The sequence below is a fragment of the Apteryx mantelli genome, chromosome 1 (assembly GCF_036417845.1).
Source record: "Apteryx mantelli isolate bAptMan1 chromosome 1, bAptMan1.hap1, whole genome shotgun sequence".
NCBI classification, from domain to species: Eukaryota; Metazoa; Chordata; class Aves; order Apterygiformes; family Apterygidae; genus Apteryx; species Apteryx mantelli.
Window position 1 is genome coordinate 13,936,216 of NC_089978.1, and position 19,384 is coordinate 13,955,599.

Sequence of the window (19,384 nt, forward strand, 5' to 3'; positions counted from 1 at the left end):
AGTAAGAACGCTTTATTCTCACTAAAGGCAGGAGGTATCAATGAGGCTGTGGTTCAGAAGTACTGCTAGTAACAGGTCATAAGCTTTGTACTGAATTTGCAAGGCCTCAGGAGTGAGGCTTGTCAGGTCTGCTCTGTGTGAATTTTTCTTGGTGTCCTTGCAGTTTTGGTTTACTTGGTTTAGCTGTGACAGCAACCTCTCCAATCGACCAGGTGTCTAGGGCTGATTTATTTTACTTTTATTATCTTTGTACAGCTTTATTTAGATAGCAGTAACAAGCAGTTATTCTATGTAGAATGAGATATTTACAACTCTAACATAATGATACAGTGTGGAGAGATGCAGGCCTGGTATGATAGCAGAGACCTTGAGAAGTGGAGAGACAGGCTGCGGCATAGTGGAGCACAGGCATGGGAAGATAAGAGATGGGACGCAGACTGGCACTGGCTACCCCACAGCTATAAACAACTCACCAGTGGTCAATTAAAGAAATGCAGACCTGGAGCTGGACAAAATAGGTGTTAGGGGTAACAAAGAGAATAAAGAATTAGTATTTAATATCCATAAAAGGAATAACATATAGTAAAATCAAATGTAACGTGAAACTGCAGACCAGTGAAAAAAGAGAAAGGTATAAAAGTGTACTAGCAAACATATAGAAACGACCCAAGTGGATCCTAGAGCATGGAAGAAGAAACCATCACGATGGACATCATATTCCTCCTGGCAAGGGACTCCAGATGCTGACAACTCACTGTTACACTCTACTACTACCACCATGAGAATGAAACCACCAACTTTAGGAACCAGAGGAGCAGCAGAAGGGTGCGCAAACCCCCAGGAAAAGGGATAGAAACTAAGTAGTATATGTATAATAATTTTAACTGCATTATTATTCTTTCTTTCTTTGTAACAATTAGATTTGGGCTAATAATGATTTGACTTTTAACATTTCAATTATACTAACAATAAATTCTTGGCTATATATATATATATATACACATGCACATAGGTATGTATGTATAAAAAAACACGCTTACTTTTTGCCCATAAATAAGATTTTGAGTGTAGCACTTTGTACTGGCAAATAGTCTCTACAACATAGTAAATTACTCTATATAAAAATCTTGTTTTATTTTAGATACATGTTGCCCATCTTACCAGAAAAGAAAGAAAACTACCATAAACTCCATATCATGTTCTCTAGCTGATTCACCAGAATTAGCATCCACACCTGACCTAGACTAGATTTGAACTTCTGGGTGATCTAACATTAACGTTTCTAGAGCCAGGGCTGGACAACTACAGAAAGGCTAAATCTGTAAAGGCGGCGCATTTGCGCTTAGCTAAAAAAATGACTAAAACATCATTTTGGAGGGGTTATGAACTAGAAAACTGCTAACATTTTCTCTTCATCAAATACACTGGCGTTCAGAAAGCAGTGGAAAAGCTTTCATGAAGCAGTAAAGACAAGAGAGAAGCAAGGAAAAGAGCTACCTTCAAATCACTGGAAAAGTACTGAGTGAGGAAACTGTCTGGCAACAGAAAATACAGATGGTAGGAAAAGGAAAAACAAATACTTGAAAAGTTCCACTGATTTTTCTTGTTGGCTTTCACTGAATTTTTCTTCAATTACCTCCTAGATGGTTACTGTGGCTATAAAACAATCAGACATTTTTTAGTTAAAAACAAAGACAGGGATAATTACTGTGACAGAGCCTCCTCTCTTCTCTCACTTCCTTGGGTTACCTACACTGCTCTACAAACCAAGTACTTCATTACCTTCCTGTCACCCTCCTCTCTATGCTCTCTTTCCCCAAGAGCCTTCCTCACAGCCTTCCTCAGGACAAGTGACGAGACCACTTTCCCCTTTTACAACTACACCTTGTATATGACACCTTATGAGAGTGACCTCTGGAAGGTTTCTACCACATTTTTAACGTGTGCTTGCTATTTTTTTCCTCAGCTAAGCTTTCTGATAACATAAGCTATTTGGGGTATGGATCAGGTCTCTTTTTACACCACCTGATACCCTCAGGACTGAAAAAACAGTAACAGTAAAGCAGGGGATCTGGAAAACACTCATGAAAGAGAAGCTGTGGCCTATTGATTCTGCTGAGCCATCTAAGAGGCTATGTTATGACCTTTCTAAATGTTAATTGTGTAATTGTGTTTCTGCTGTAAACAGCCTGTAGTTAAGGAACTACACATAAAACTTCAAAATGTCTAGTGATTTCAAATTGTCTTCAAATTGTCTATGCATTAAACTTCAAATTGTCTGACACTATTAGTCAACATAACTTTACCATCTTTCTTCAGAAAAGGCAGTGCTTGATAGGACCCAAGAGACTTGTGCTCCAGTCCTAGCTTTACTCCTCACCAGCTGTCAGATCTTGCCTCATCTCTCCACAGCAGTTTTTCATCTCATCCTTAGACTTTCTTGCTCTTCTCCCAGTCTCTCAGCAAGGGGTCTCAGCATGTCCCAGAACTTAGAAAAATTACCCACCAGGCATTAGTAAATATAGAGTAGACCTGGTTTAATCACATTTAAATAGCCAGTCCCCGGCTCTTTAATACAGAAATCATCTACCTCTGTATTGGTACAGCAGCTAGAACCATGGCACCTCGAGGCCTCTAAACAGTAATATAACATTGCTTATAACACAAGAAACAGGTGAGTGTCAACTGTATTTTATATTCTCAAATGGAAAATATACTTTTTTTTTTTTTTAAATACACACTTCTACTGCACAGACAGAGCTTGAACAAAGAGATCTGTGTGTGCCTGACAGAGGAAATTTTCCAAGACTGAAGGTCTCACACTGCAAGACAAGCAAAAATGTTTTCTGCTCAATGCAGGAGCTGACACATGAATATCAAAGATTGCTCCTAAAAACAATTTCTGAGTTCTTCAAAGGTAACATTTTCTTTTCACGAGTGTGTTGCATAAATTAAAACTTTAAAGTCTGTTTGAGGGAATGTTATTTTCATGATTTTCTGCCCTAAATCCTCAGGCTCTAATAACAGATTCTCTTCACTTTGCAAATTTACATGCCAGCAAAACTGCTCTTTATCTTTCCAATATAACAGCATATGAAAAAACTACCTCAGACTGGACTTCAGTTGCAAGCAAGTGTTATAAATTATCACACCCATATTAAAATTAACGATAATGAGCCTGTTTGCAGCTGCTAATTGGTTCTAGGCATAGTGTTAAGTTTCTCAGATGCAAAAAAGAGTTCATTATCAACACTCAGCCAGCAATGTACTTGTCTTTAACGGTAACAACTCTTGAGAAATCCTGCTTCACACATACAAGAAATCAAATGCAAGTGCTCCCAAAGTCCATGAAGAAAATGACAAGCTACTCGCATTTCACTGAACACCAGAACTGGCAAAAATCTTCCCTTTCAAACTGTAACTTCAATGACTCATCACAAAACAACTCAATCAGCAAACCTCACACATCTGGTAGCAATGCGGTGCTAGCAAGCCCTCCTCAGCCAACAGCTTACAGACCCAATTCCTTCCAGCGTTACTCTCACCCACAGGAAAAGAATTCCTTCAACATGACCTTAAATCAGAGCAGGTATTGACAGGACCTTATTTGAGACAAACAGGGAAGCTCATACCTCATGGAGCTATTGCTTCAACAATGCAGCTATTGCTGCGTTGATTTACACAGACTTTATGTTTTCAGAGTTATCCCTGCAAACATAAGGACGAGGAGCATGATTATTTTCATATGCTTAAGTAAAAGCATGATCCCTTGTGTCTGCAGACCTCTACAGATGACAACCACCAGCAGAGAGGTGGTAACAAGCAAAAAGAAAGTGGTAACATCATACGTTACTACAGTCATGCTGGCAGGGAACATCTGCCTACTGTCTTATCTCTTACTTTTGTCTTATACTAAGGGTGAAATATCATTGACATCTCCTACAGCAGTTTCTTTACAGTATAATCACCTCCACAGTTTTGCACAGGCAATACAAATTTTCCTTCAGCTGATCTAACAGAAAGACTTGACTATATACTGGACAGCAATAAACTTTTCAGATAATATTTTGGAGGAACACAAAGAAACTAAGGCACATAATCACACAGATTCCACAAACAAATGCCTAATTGTCTTTAATGGAAAGTAAATCTCTTGACATAACCTATTTCCTAAAGTCATGTGTTCTGTTAAAATCATACATAGCTATGTTTGTTTTTTCCTTTCAGAAAAGAAAAAAAAAATTATTGCAGAATTTTGCTGGCTGTTGTTTTGAATTCCAAAGGTCAGAGGGTCTGTATGCAAATTAAAAGAAATAACTCTACCTATAAATTCATTTTAAGAGTGGTCTTTGAGGAGTATTCCAAAGAGGTTGGATTACCTAGCACAGCTGAAAGGGGTTCATTATTCACTCAGAATCCCCAGACCTCTTTGAAGATATAAAATCCAGTCCATAACACTAAACAAAGCTTCCTGTTCTGGACATAACCATGCTGTACCTCATCAAAGGTAACATTAGAATCAGTGGTTTACATTGCTCCTCCTTCTGTCTCATGGGTTGTTCCTGGCCTGACTCCGCGAATACGCAAGTGCTCTTTGCAAACCGTTAGTTAAATACCACCACAAGTCTTTGTGAGTTGTTGGCTCACGGTCATCTGTCTTCCACAAGAACAGAATCCAAGGGGAAGGTCCATCCTAAATATTGACCTTTGGAAGCCACAGAGAGCTGCAGAACCCAGTCCTGAGCCACCCCAAACCAGTAATAAGTGAGATGGCTCAGCCCTGAGAAGCGGTATATCTGTTCTAGCACAAGTACGAGGGCAGTTGTGCTAATTAGCCATGACCCCCTCATTTGGAACTAACTTAGTATTTCCACAGAGAGCTGGGGATTTTTTAACATGTACAAACAGCTATACTGTGAGTCTCAGAGTTTTTCAGATATTTTTATAGTTGGAACAGAAAGTAGGTAACACATTTATTCCCATATGTTACTCAAGGAGGTACTCCACGTTACCGTGGTCTATTGGAATATCAAAGCAACTTTTCTTGTCAAATACCACTATCAACAAACCCCATGTTCATTATTAAAAGACAAATAAACATACTAATGCATGTTCTTTAAGGCACTTATTCACGTGAGCAATCTTACATATGAGTAAACTCTATCAAGCACATCTTCTTGCAGAGTTACATATTAATTATCTTTAGAAGTATGAAACTGATTTAACTTCTGAGCTGGAGCTGAAAGCAACTCAAGAATGCATAACTAGAGATATCTGATTTAAGCACCTTTTGCTTTTCCAGGTCTTCTAGTCTTGCATAAAACAAGAGAGTCAAAGACAACTCAACAAAGCTTCAAATTTCTAGGTAACTGAATTTGGGATGAGTGAACTTCTACTCATTTTTTTGTAGTTGTTGCTTTTAAATAAAACAGATTATAACAACTGATGATGGCACTCTCACAATTCACTGTGCTCCTCAAACAATCCCCAAAGCTAACTTATTAAAAGAATATATATATTTAGTACAAATGTGTCACATCGCTATAGTCATAGGTTAACAATTCAAAGTTGGTCAGACCTCAATCACAAAGAGATGAAAATGAGTACAGTTCAATGCATACAAATAGTCCTATTAGCTTCAGAAGCATTGTTCAAGGTACAGAAAATCAGACAGCACTGTAGCTTTAATGAAAATAAAATCTAAAAAAGACTGAAAATGGGCAATAAATCTATAGTCCACTTCAACAGAAAGTTATTTATTTGTGTAAAAGTATCACTAGATTTGCAGGGGGAGTTGGTAATAACAAACATTCTGAAGGTCACTAGGCATCTCTCATTACAAGAACTTGTTTTTACTTTCTTAACCACTTCAATTAAAATGTTTCATAGTGTACACCAACTCAAGATGAGTTTTTATCAATAACTGCAGATGAAAAACTTTTATCTGTTTCCAAGACTGGTTAGAGAAAAAATATATTTTGTTCAGAACACATCAGAAAAATTGGTTAGCTTTCTTTTAGGAGTTCTGGGTGCTGGAACATGGACTCAAAATTTTGAAAGTCTTTGGATTTGCTTTTTAATATCTTAAGAAATATACCCAAATTTTGGCCCTTTCAGGGTTTGGATGACATAGTCTGTGCATGCTCAACAGAGACAGATTTATCATCTCATTTTCCCAATGATTCCATCTGTCCAGGGCATGATCCTGAGAGGCTGGACAGGATTTTCCTTGCAGCTGTTGGCTGCTGCAAGATCTTCTGATTTAAGCTCTCTTTCCATGTCCAAAACCCTCAGTGTTTCTTACACTATCACTGACCTCCAGACAGATCCAAGCTGCCTGAGTCAAAAGCAGAGGGGAAAAGAAAAGTATATTGGGCAGTGAGGTGTGGGAGAAAAGAGGCCTCCAGGCATCTAGCAGTGCATAGGTGAACTGCACAGGGAAATTGATACAAAGAGCAGAGAACAGAACAATTTCATTAAGGAGAGTGAAAAGAGGATGAAAAATCATGAAGGACTTGGGAAGGAAGAACCCTGGGTACAAGCTGGGGACTGCCTGCCTGCCTGGGGAGCAGCTCTGGGGGCTGCTAGACGGCAAGCTGACCACGGGCCCACAGCATGCCCTGGCAGCAAAGGGGCCAACACCACCCTGCTCTGTATGAACAGGAACAGAGCCAGGCAATTCACGGAAGTGACTTGTTAGACCTCAGCTAGGTATTGCATCCAGTTCTGGGTCCCCTGGTACAACAAAGGCATTGACAAACTGGAGGGAGTTCAGGGGAGGGCCACCGAGATGGTCAGGGCTGGAGCACTTCCCTGTGAGGAGAGGCTGGGGGAGCTTGTCCAGCCTGGAGCAGACACAGCTTCGGGGGCACCTGACAGCAGCCTACCAGTGCTGCGAGGTGGTCACTGAGGAGACGGAGCCAGGCTCTTCACAGCGGCGCACAGTGAGAGGATGAGAGACGACAGGCACAAGTTGAAACACAGGAGGTTCAGACTGGATATAACAAGCTTCTTCCCCATGAGGATACCCAAAAATTGGCACAAGGTGCCCAGAGAGGTTACGCAGTCTCCGTCCTGGGAGGTTTTCAAGACCTGATTGGATCAAGCCCTAAGCAGCCTGGTCTGATCTCACAGCTCAGCAGGAGGTTGGACTGAGGGATCCTGAGGCCCTTTCCTTCCTGACTATCCTGCGATCCTGAGACTTCACCAGGGAGAAGGCAGCAAGGATTGGACCGGACAAACTTTACGTGCTAGGTCATTCTTCCTCCCAGGGCTTACCATGAAATCCAGGATTCCCCCATCACTGTTCCTCTTCCATCAGCCAACATCCATCTTTCCCTGCTATTGTACGTGGCCCTCCTACGCTATTAACTCAGAGCCCAAACAGGATGCTCTTTGAATCACAAATTTCAAACCTCACTGATAAGCTGTGGTGAGTGAAAGGAAAGGGAAGTCTCTTTTCAGCTTCTGTGGTTTAAAGACCTTGGAAATTGCCCACGTATCATTAAAATACAAGTCATTAAGACTGCAAACTCATGCCTTCAGAAAGCTGGGAAGACAAAACTAAATGGTCAGCATACACCAGAAACTTTGTTACTGAAAAATACAGAATAAGGCCTAGCTTGGAAACACAAGCGCCTAGGCAGGCAGGAGGCAAACGCCTCGAGGGACCTGACACTGCAGGTACATGAATGACCTTCTTAGCACCTTTCCTGGGCTTCCAGCAGGAGCTTATTTTTACTGTGTATTTGCTAAATCCACTACGCACGCTGAGGAACCACAGCATAGCTGCGATTACTTACAGAGCGCTTATCTACGTGCTGGCGGAGGAGGGCATCTTTCTCTCTGCCCAAACGCTTGAGAAGCCAGCCCGGCGGGGCTGCGCGCAGCAGCGCTGCGGCACCGCCCGTGCCCGGCGCAGTCGCCGGCGCAGCCCCCGGCCGCCTCCCCCGGGAAGCCCCCCGGGCGCCCCATCCCTCCTGCCTGCGGGAAACGGCACCAGCTCCGCCCTCTCGACGGCTTCTTCCCCCCCGACGCTGAATCACGACGGCCCGCCGAGCCCCGAAGGGGGCCGCGGAGGGGCGGCAGGGGGCGGCGGCGGGGCCGCGCCGCGGCGCGCCGTTACCTGGAGAGGGAGTCGCCGCTGGGCGGCCGCGCCGCCGCCGCCCGCCCGGCGCCCAGGCTCTCGCAGCTGGAGCTCTCCTCCATGGCGGGCGGCGCGGCGGCCCGGGACGGCGCCTGTCAGCCCAGCGGCGGCCGCCCGGCGGCACAGGAAGCGGCCATGTTGGCCCGGCGTGCCGTGCGGGCAGGGGCGGGCGGGGGCCGCGCCGCGCCGCGCCGCCCTCCCCACCGCCGGGGCGGCGGCCTTGCCGGCGAGCCCCGCCGCCCGGGCACGGCGCCGCGGCGCGGGGGGGGCCCGGCCCCCTCCCGGGCACGGCGCCGCAGCGAGGCGGCCCGAGGGCGAGGGGAAGCGCGGGCCGGGGGGGAGCGCGGCGGCTCCGCCTGGCTTCGGCGCGTCCCGTCCTGCCGCGGTCCCGAGGCGGAACGGGCAGGAGGAAAAAGGAGCCAGATTCCGCCCTGCCGCAACCCCAGCCCTGCCGCTGGAGTCCCAGCCAGGAGGAAGCCGGGGCCGCGGTGTGTCACCCCTGTCACCACACGGGAGAGGGGTCGCGGTGTGACACCCCCGTCACTGCAGGGGAGAGAGGTCGCGGTGTGACACCCCCGTCACCACAGGGGAGAGAGGTCGCGGTGTGACACCCCCGTCACCACACGGGAGAGAGGTCGCGGTGTGTCACCCCCGTCACCACACGGGAGAGGGGCTGCGGTGCGACACCCCCGTCACCACAGGGGAGAGGGGCCACGGTGTGACACCCCCGTCACCACAGGGGAGAGGGGCTGCAGTGCCACACCCCCGTCACCACAGGGGAGGGGGGCTGCGGTGTGACACCCCTGTCACCACACGGGAGAGGGGCCACGGTGCCACAACCCCATCTCCACAGGGGAGAGGGGCTGCAGTGCCACACCCTCGTCACCACAGGAGGTTCCTCTCCCCAGTGCATCCAGACATGAATATCGTTCCTAAAAGCGTGAAGTTTTTCTTTCTCAAATATCCACCTAAAATGATCTTATTTTTTTATTCCATGAGCCTATTAGAGACACAGCTAGAGTGTCTTCTGAACACACAACTGTGTTGACAAACATCCTAGGAGGCAAAAACCAAAACACTGGGAAGGTGTGAGTAGGCAGGTAGGTTCCCAATGAGGGCTGCTGGTCAGTGCTACTTGTTGACAGAAGAAAGACAACACCTGATGCCATGAGCATCAATCCAAAGGGACGTTCCTATCTGAAACACTACCTCAAACCAACGTAAGCCACTTACGTTCTAAAATTTAATCTACCTATTTTGTCACTGTAAAATTTTACTCGCTTAAACGTTATCCCTGTTTGCACTTTAAAGAGTAGATTAGTTGATGTTACTCTGTTCTTTCCTTCACATTTTGTTCTTTTCATTGGCATATAATTCCCCAGCAGTTTCAGTCATTCTAAGCTTGCACAAGTGAGTGAACACAAGCAGGGTGCTGGGGTGAGGTTGCAGCAGCCATGCCTGAGACGACATTAATTTGCTGTGAAATTTTCTCCATCACTCTACTGGCTGCTATTGAGCAAGCTTGATTTGGGATATTTTTGAAGCTGTTTTAAACTTGAAACCACAGCTTTGTCAAAGTGATCTTTCTAACTTTTTCTTTCTCAGTGTTCTGAAAATGCTTTTATATTGGCAAATAAGTTTGCCTAGTTTCTTTTTTTTTCAGCCTAAAGAATTAAGTTTGTGTAGCCTTTGCTAAAATGAAAACTGTTTTCTGGTTAGAAGTGAGATTTTGTGTAAAAACAAAAGCTAATTCCTATTGTTTTATTACAGTGTTAAAACTCAAAACAAAATGCTTTGACATTATCAGAATGAAGAGATTGATAGACCTGTGCTGATTTTGTTCTAGCTGCAAAATTTTGTGATATGTTGCAGGAGGGAGGAGGGCTGCCCTAGCTTGGGGCAAGAAAGTTCCATTTTTTTCTAGAAAGGAGAGATTATCCTTTTTCCCCCCAATTCTCTTCTGTTTTCTGCCTCCACCTGTGTTTGGGCAGGCAGACTGTGACTTCCAGAGTGAATATCTGTCTTTCTTTGGAGACAAGCTGATAGGGGGTGCTGTAGTAGCAGTAGATTTTCGTCTTTGCTAAGCAATTACATTGTTCCTGGTAGCCCTTTCCCACTGCTGCTCCCTTTGCCCAGTCTTTCTCAGGACTGATTTCCTGAAAGTAGTAACCCTTTGGGAGAGTCAGTGTCTTAGAACTAGCATAGAGCAGTGCATGTCTCCCCTTCAAATCTGGTAAGACTAATATCCCTAAACTATCTATGAGTTGGTATTGTCTTTATTCTCTCTGTTTAGCTTAGGTTGATAGTGGTGCAGTTGTTTAAAAAAGTCAAGTAGGAATAAAAAAACAAGATATAAACCTCTTTTGCTATGTGAAAGTATTAGAGTGCCTTCCTTTCTTCCTAATTTGCTATTGATGTGGCATCTCTAAGTAGTTTATTGATGAAGTGCTCTATTTGCTTTTCACTGCCCTGTTTTGTTCTTGGCCTTATCCCCAGGGCCTGTGAAACCCTTTAGAAATTCCCACTGGTGCTTTGTAAATGAGAACAAAGCTAATCACCTCCTGGATCTCTCCTGCTGCTGAAAGAAACTAGCAGTCTGCTCAGTGAGTCTCTTTGCTTAGCAATTCTACATTTCCAAAGTCAGTCACAATTTTCTCTCTGTGAAGTGAGTTACCTCAGGGCTCTTAAAAGTGATGGAGAATTAACTAAAGGCCCTGACGTAACCAAAACCAATTAGAGACAATTCACAAGATTGTTTTATAGCTGATGCAAAATAAGCATAGCTCAGGCTGTTAACATACTTTTTCTTGCCCAATCCCTCACCATTATCTTACAAGTAACATGAGTTGTCTTTCTATGAGGGAATGCTCTGTTGTTTTGCGATTCAAACACGGGAACAATAACAGAAAATCAGCACTATCACGGACAAGCAATAAAACTGTGTTCATCTTTAAAGACATGTAGCTGACACTACTGAGGTAAATGATATCCTGAAAGACAAGAGAGAATGACAAGGAAGTTTCTTGAATTGAAGATGGGAAAGAAACCTTCCAAGTAAAGGACAAGCAGGCATCCTGCAATATTTTTTGAAATTGCACTTGGTTATTTCTTTTGTTTATGACACACAAGAAATGTAAAATGTATGGCGCCTGACTTTCTTAGGTGTTTAGAGGCTGTCAGAGCTGTGGTAAGTGCAGAGCAAAGGGGATAGTTTTATGTATCATGGAAAGCATGATTAAGGGACAGGAAGTAAAACTTTTGGCTTAGTCCTTCGGTGTGAGGGGGAGATAATATTTGCACTGTTTATATTTAAACTGTGTGTCTGTTGAGTAAGGGGCTTTCTAGTTCTATGTATATGTGTATTACATGCATTTGGTGTACGATAGATGAACGTGCCAGATGTTACAGATATCCCATCTCCGCAACAACCTGGCTTTGCTGCTGCACAGCTAAATGCTGGCCTGTCATGTCTCATGCTGTGAACATAAGGGTCCCCAAAGCTAGGGGTATAGTCATACATCACGAGCACCCTGCTACAACCACACTCTACCTCCTATGGGTCACTTGGGGATGTTTGGTTATGATCTGTGACTCCTTGGCTAAATGTGCCTGGGGTATAGGATGTTGGAGCAGAGGAGAAACCATGCTTCTACTGTTGGCCAAAGGGTGCACCATGAAGCAGGATGTTGTGCTCAAACAATTCCCCTTAGAAAGCATGCTCCCCTCCTGCAGCCTTTGTCTCCTAACCTGCCTTTATATGATATATAAAACATATCCACTCCCTCCCCCTCTTCCCCATCACACAACCCAACAGAGTTATCTGAAAGGCCTGTACACAACAAGGGAGGGGGATTCCTAATCCCTTTTGAAAATGGCCTCACTGTACCCTTCACCCCAACCCCACCATTAAAATCATATCCATCCAAAAGCTAGCTCTCCTTGCAGTAGCTCGAAGGATCGCTCGTATTTTCCCCATGTTACTCATACCTTCCAGTATCCCTGCCTGTGCTCCATTAGCCAACACATTAAATAGTTCAATGTTCAATAGTTGCAATGGCAACTTCACACACTGTACCTTCCTCTCTAGCAGTCCACATTAGTGGATCCAACAAATTTGCAGCATGACTCAATCCCGTAATTGTTCTAAAACCCACATAACCAGAGACACCCTTGTCTCTCCCTTTGATTCATTAAAATGGTTCTCAGATTTATTATATTTTCTTGTCTCCTTGATGTACAGCTTAAGGGCAGTGGGCAGCTGATAAAAGATTCTCGGTGCGTTGGGAAGAAGGAATTGTCACTGGCTAGACCACACTGTGATGTATGATCATCAAATCACTTTGGAGGTGGCATGTGTTCCTTTTGTCAAGCCCCATCAGCTGATAAAGTATGATGTCAGAAACAGCGAGAACCATGGCGCACACAGAGAGGCTGATGAAGAACAACGTATTGTGGCTGTAATTTGGAGTTCAAGCTGCTTGTGGTTGCAAGAACATCTGTTACAAGATGGTCATGGGGCACATGCACAGATTCAGTCCTGCTCATGCATGATGCCTGTGCCATCAAAGCTGGAAACTAGTCAAAACCAAGAGAGGGACTTATGGTTACGCTTAAATTGTCACCATGTCTCCAAGATTACTATACTCAAGGTTAACCTGAGCAGACTGGTTACCCTAGATCAACCATGATGTGGTTCTTTTTTGGCTCTAGTGGCATCCTGACAGTGTTTTTGCCTTGCATCCCATATATGCCTAATAGAAGCAGAAGCTAATGTTCTGTGGGCCTCTGAAACTTTCTTTTGCACCTTGATTTTTTTTTTTTAATGCAGTTGTGTGTACATATTGGTATGGGGTGTTACAGAGGTGGAGCTATGGACTCAACCTGAGCCAAATCCTGCATAGTATTTCTTGATAGCTGTTTGCATCTGAACACTTCTGGCAGGCAGAATATTCTGCCTGCAGCTCTGCCTGCGTAGTGCTTTCTCATCCTCACTCCCACCACCGGCTAGTGACTGCTTGTGGAGCAGTGAAGCATTACGTATCAGATAGATAGGCTAATGAGTATGTCAGGATCCATTCCAATGTGTGCTCAGTTTGTACAGACCACTGCAGTCAGACAATTTCACCCATCTTTTAATTGCCTTATGCTCTTATTTTTAATGACCTCTGCAAATACTGATTTATTGCAATGTACTATAGCGTGTATTTGCTTAGAGCTAAGCAATGATACCAGTCCAATCCAAGGCTGACAGGGTAACTACTTCAGCGCTGTAGCAGACTGTGAAGTCTAAAGCTGCAGGTACCCATTTGTGGAGAGCATGCTCCTGTCTAGCCTGCAGCATGCTGCAGGCCAGGGTCTGCACCGACCTGAGCTTCTGGTACGGGAAACTGCCCGGGGCCAAGTACCTCTTCTCTGGGGCTCTGGGGGCAGGACCTCCATTATGTGCTGCAAAAGGTATTGTAGGTTTAGAAGACCAGGTTTTAGTGCCACTGAATAAAGTAGTATGGTATCTTTCCTCCTGAAGGACTACAACACAGTGGCTGTCTGGCCGTCTGCAGGTTTGGAATGCAACACTTTCAGCAGCTCTTGGTCATCTGCGTAATGATCTTCAATCTGGCAAACACTACTCCTGTATGAATTACAGGAGTTAAATTTGAAGATTCTGGCCCTTGTTAAACCACCACTGCTGGAAATGTATTTCTAGAACATGCGGGCTGATCAGGCAGGAAGGAGGGATATTTGGGCAATTTTTGTTGTTGTTGTTTTCTGCCGTTAGGAGGGTGATTTTCTGAGACCCCACACTTGCACTGAGCAGTCTTGTCAAGATCAGTATGAATAGGTGTTCATATGCAGGGTCCAGACCTGGACTGATTTTCAACACTGATTTTCAAACAATCACTTGAATACAGGTTCACTTTATGTCTACAGAGTCTGAGATAGTTGCTATCTCTATATTGCATATGTGCGCACAGGACTTCTCATATTGAGATCTTAATCTACAAGCGCTGTATTTAATAGCTACAATTAGGGAGTCAAGAATACTTGATTTTATCTCGTATTTCTTTTCCTACTAAGGAAATGTGCATTTGTGGTATTGTTTTAATAAAACACAATAAAGAGATGGTGGTAAGAGCTGGAGATGATCTTAAAAATGAGAGGGAGACATCTAGGATATAGCATGAAGTAGGAATTAATTCCTTTTGGTCTTCCTTTTATTTAACTCCATGGATTAAATTTCTCTGTGGAAGGCTCATACAGTTGCTTGACTTTCTTTTAGAAACACTAGGGTGTTCAGCTCTAGTGATGAAAGGGCTGGAAATTACTGGCTTAACAGTGAGTGCAATAAAAAAAAGAAGTATTTGAGAGGTGTTTGATTATTAGCTCCTTGTAAGTAACCTATCTACAGTGGGTGAGCCATGGAAAACATTCAAGAAGACAGTGAAAACATAATAAGGCACTGGATACAATGAGGGATGAAGCTTGCTTCCATCTCCAATGTTACTATAATTTGGACATGGCAGCTCTTAGGGAATGTCTGTAATGCTAAATAAGAGACCCAAGGAGCAAATTTAAGTGCTGGAACCCTGATTAATCACATTGCTTAATTATTGGCTTACTACCTCAGGGGAGAGAGGGCTTCAGCCTGCTGTCTTCAAGACACCCACATTGCCTTCTGAGAGTTATTACTGGGGCGAACTATCTTCCAGATTGAACTTGCCCCAGTGATAACTCTCAGAAGGCAGTGTGGGATGAGGCTGTACCAGGTTGGACTGCCTGCACACTACACAGCCTTCTGGCACTACTCCAGCAAGCTCTGTACTGTCAAACACCGCCCCCCCCCCACTCTCCTGCCATGCTGCCAGATGTGCAAGACATACCCTTCTTTTCCTGCTACGAAAATACGTGCTTGATGGGTCTCATTTTGTAGCAGACATGTTGATCTGGAAAATCCTCCCAAATAAAAATGATGTCTTAGGACAATGGGGGACCCAGAGAAGAACCCAGACTCAAGTTCTATATGGTGCCGATGTGGCTAGACTGCTCCAGAAGGCACTAGTCCTACACAGTGTGAGCAGAAGCCAGTTTGCTCCATTTGGCCCTGTGGGAGAGACCCCAGGGTCCTTTGGCCTTCTTTTATTTAGCAATTTAGCAATTATTTTATTTATCAATTTAGACCTACCCAAGGAGTTCTTTTTCAAAGGCTCCATGCCCATAAGACACCCAGTATGGGGAATCTGGTCAATCCTTCTAGGAGCACCAAACAGCTGGAGTGTGGTTTTCCCAAGAAGGTGGTTAACATGAGTGGCTGTTCAGAGATGTGTACAACTGCAGGGGTGAAGAGTATCTTACCAGATGTCTCAGACTCTGCTGAGTAGCATGGGAAGCTGTGAATAGGGTAGCATGTTCTTCTCTGTCCTTGACATGGTCTGTGGTTTGTTAATGAGAAGTCTGAGTCAGGTCTTGTAATTATGGTAAGTCCCTACTAAAGTGAAGAAAGGAGCTGAAAGAATACTAGAGGAAGGAGTTTTTAAGCAGGGGGAGAAAGTTTTGTGTATGACTGTCTAAAACTTCTGTCAAACTCATAATGGTCAGTCTCTGGGATCAAGGTGTTGCAGGTGGCAAGATAAAATTTTGGCATCTTCGTAGACATGAACACCACTTCCCTCGTCTTGAAGCTGGTTTTAGATCATGGAAGCAGCAGCCAGCTTGTGCCCATCTTGCCACTTGTTTTGCAGTCAAATCTATGTTACAGTCAATTAATGAAACTATGAAAGAAGTATCTGGCTGCAATGCCATGTGTGCCAAATTTCCCGATATAGCCTGAATGTATCCCCTTTGGAAATCCCATCTGTGTGCTAGATGCAGTGAATGTTCAGGATAAAAAACATGACAGGACTGTGTAACTAAAAAGGGTTATAATGTCTGCAATTAAGTGTGGTGGAATTCAGGTTTCACAAGCAGCTATAAATATGCCATTTTTGGCCATATTCTGGCATTTGATTGTCAAGTGCTTGCACCCTAAATAGCAAGACTCTGATGCAGTGCTGATATAAACTCCTGTAATTTGTGAAGGGTAAAAATAAGCATTAATTATGTTACATTGGTGTAGTAAGTCATTCTCTCACCATTATCTGCAGTGAGTGATCCTTGAGCCTTCAGCACTGTAACTCAGAGACTCTGTGCATGTCTGTGTATTTTGGGTCTGGGAGGTTTGATTGCGTCCATGTGTTTGGCTCAAAAGATGAGGAACGGGAGTACAACCCAGTATCTTCTCTTTCCTGGCCTTGAAAGGCCAGCGCCTCATCTCCCTGCAATTTGTCTGACAGATTGAGAGGGATATATGGTACTGTCAGGCGGTTTTGGGTGGAAGAGGATAGCCCTCATTTCTCAACCTTAAGAGCTGGAGAATTCCTGCCCCTGACAAGGAAGGGAAAAGATCAGAAGTAAGGTTCAGTGCTGGATCTGGTAGGATTACTGTGGAGGGAGAAGAAGGAAACCTAAGCCAAGCTTTCTTTCTTACCAATTCCAGTTTCTGTCCCTGGGAGGTCCCCCTCCCAGACTTGGGGTGAGGACCTGGAGTGTCATGGAGGACTGTGACGTGAAGCACCGTCCTGCATCTTGAGCTACAGCTGCCCTGGCAGCTCAGCAGTGTCTCCAGGCAGTATCTGTTGCTCTGCCAACAGGTTCAGCCCATCCTCAGCACGCTGATAGACAAGCTCTGATGGTTCATGAGCTGAGGCAGTTTGGAGTCTGATGCTTTGGCTGGAATACATTTGCTTTGGCCAACTCTGCTGCAAAGGCAACTGTGTGGAGCAGAGGTGCTAGTGGGGTTGGCAGCGCCTGAAACCAGCAGGAATTCAGAATGAGCCTTAGCACGAATTGCCAGACTGCTCTTCACAACTCCCTCGGATGCTTCAGTCATTCTGGCAAGTCGCCAACATTTTTTCCAGGGTAAGGAAATTGAGAAAACAGTGATTTAACATTAAATATCTCAACCAAGGCAGAATGGAATTTCCCAGGGCAAAGATACGTCTTTACCCTGAGGGCAATCCCTGCACTGAATATCAAACACCTGCTTCCAAAAAAGATGGAGGTATGATCTCTTCTCAAAATGTTGTGAGAATCTTTTGCAAAAGGAAAGATTAAGTAACCTAAAGATAGGATGGAACAGCTTCCCCTGTGAGAGATACCTTTATTCATGTTTAGAAAGAAAAGGAAAGGAAGGACAGAAGTGTCCTTGTTTCACTCAAACATTTCTTCATGGACAAGACTTAAAGTGAGGCCTTTAGCTGCATGAATATGTTGCTTAATAACCTGAACATCTACTAGAATGGGGCCCATTGTCAAAAAATTTTGATAATACTCTGTAGAACACATTCTTGCCCTGATTAAACCTAACACAAAAGCATTTTCAACTTATACTATGGCTGTAGTGAAGATGAAGAAAGTTATTTTCTTCATTGCTGGGCCTGTGAAGTTGCAAATAGTGCAGCTGTGTTAGGTGATGGGCAGCTTAGGCAATCTGGACTGCATTTGCTCAGAATGAACATTTGCTGTTTCAAAGAAGTATACTTCTGTATCCTGTGCTCTGAGGATAATGTCAATTGCTGATAGTCTAAAATAGCTGTTTCGGTGATAACCTTTCAGAAAGAGACTGGGGCAGGAGAAAGGAAAGATATAATAAGCAAGCTTTTTACCTTTGCTCTGCTCCTTCTATAATGAATAATACAATGAATATAATGAATAAGAGCAGTGAAAAAGAATCCATAAAAGCCCCAAATTCAGGTGAAAGAGATATTCTGTCATGAAGAAACCAGCCATAAATCTGCCTTGTAAAGATGCTTTCAGAAGCCCTGGCCCAGATGTATTTTGGAGAGAAGATGATGCTGGAGACAGAAAGGCACAGATCAAGAGTGCAGCCACAGCATGGAGGACAGTGGCTGCCTCACGCAAAGTTTTGACTTAAGGGCAGTTGCTGTGGGGAGTCTTCCATGACTTAGCCAAAATCCCCCCAAAGGTCTAAGCTATGCAGACTAGCTCAGGATCAGGAACATGCCAAGGTATCTTAAGGCTCCTTTAGCCCTATTCCAGGGGCTGCAAGTTTCTCAGTTCAGTAAAAGTCTGATTTAATGGTTTTTTGTATTTTCTATTTCTGTTCTATTCTATTTCTATTTTTCTATTTCTATTTTACACCGGCATTCCTTGCTAAAGCTATGTCAGATAGGAGAGCTGCAGGGCAATCCACAACCTCTCTGAGAAATATGCTTGTACATCTTTTAGAGACTGTTCATTCCTCTCTTTGCAAGCCAAGGCACTGAATTTACTTGAATCCTTAACTGAGCCTTCACCCCAGAAAGCACCTGCTGACCTGAGAATCTCGTCAACTCTGGTTGTGTCTCAGGACTTCTTTTACCTAAAATGTTACAGAGAAAGTAATGGTGAAGCCTGTTCACCATTTTGGGAAATGTAAGACCTCTGGTTCTAGGCACAAAACAGATTTAACAGCAGTAGCTGAACTGGTGACCACCCTGAGTTGCCAAACCCCATCCAAACAGAGAGAACCACTCCTAGGAGAGGAAAGTGCCACCTACTGCTGGTTAACTAATCTGCAGCCTGGTGTGTTGGGATACGTTGAGGTCACCAGCCAGGATGCTTTCCTTCTATTTCCCAGAGAGGAATTTTGAGCTGGCTTTTTGTCCATGCTGGGGATTATACACTGGTACCTAAAACTGTGAACTTTATATCACCACTTCATACTTCTGGGTAGCATGTTCTTCACCCATCTGATAAGAATTGCCCAGTGCATTTGAGTATAAATATGTAGATCATGTGTGCATTTTACAGCTATTGTTTTAGTAGTCCACTTCCCGTATTTAAAAAGGGGAAATATCTTCTTTAATATCATCCTCCAGCTTTGAAGCTGAGCTGAACAACAAAGATAAGACAAACATTTAATTCTCCCCTAATCCTTTGGATATCCGTACAGACACATGGCGTTCACACACTTTTAAGCCTGTCTCCTTAGCAGCTGTATGTCTTCTTCTAACTCTTCCTTTAAAGAAGTCCGCAGCTTCAACTGGGACAGAACAGAAGCCCATGAGACTTCATCACATGGTGGCTGTCTTTCTGGGTGGTATGGAGAAGGATGTTTTTCTATAATAAAGCAATCATCTGGATTGAATTGCAGATATCTAATCTTCACGCAAACTACTCTTGTTTGGTTTTGTGAAGCGAACA

General features: G+C 43.9%; 1 protein-coding gene across 2 annotated transcripts in view; it reads right to left on the reverse strand.

Moving 5' to 3' along the window:
- Positions 1–8,256, reverse strand: part of MTMR2 (myotubularin related protein 2) — a 62,975-nt gene extending 54,719 nt beyond the window's left edge. For both annotated transcript variants that reach the window (XM_067289707.1, XM_067289702.1), the window contains exon 1: positions 8,126–8,256. In XM_067289707.1, coding sequence (XP_067145808.1) covers positions 8,126–8,208 — 83 coding nt within the window. In that variant the 5' untranslated portion in view covers positions 8,209–8,256. The remainder of the gene's footprint in view (positions 1–8,125) is intronic.
- Between the last annotated feature and the right edge of the window lie 11,128 nt (positions 8,257–19,384).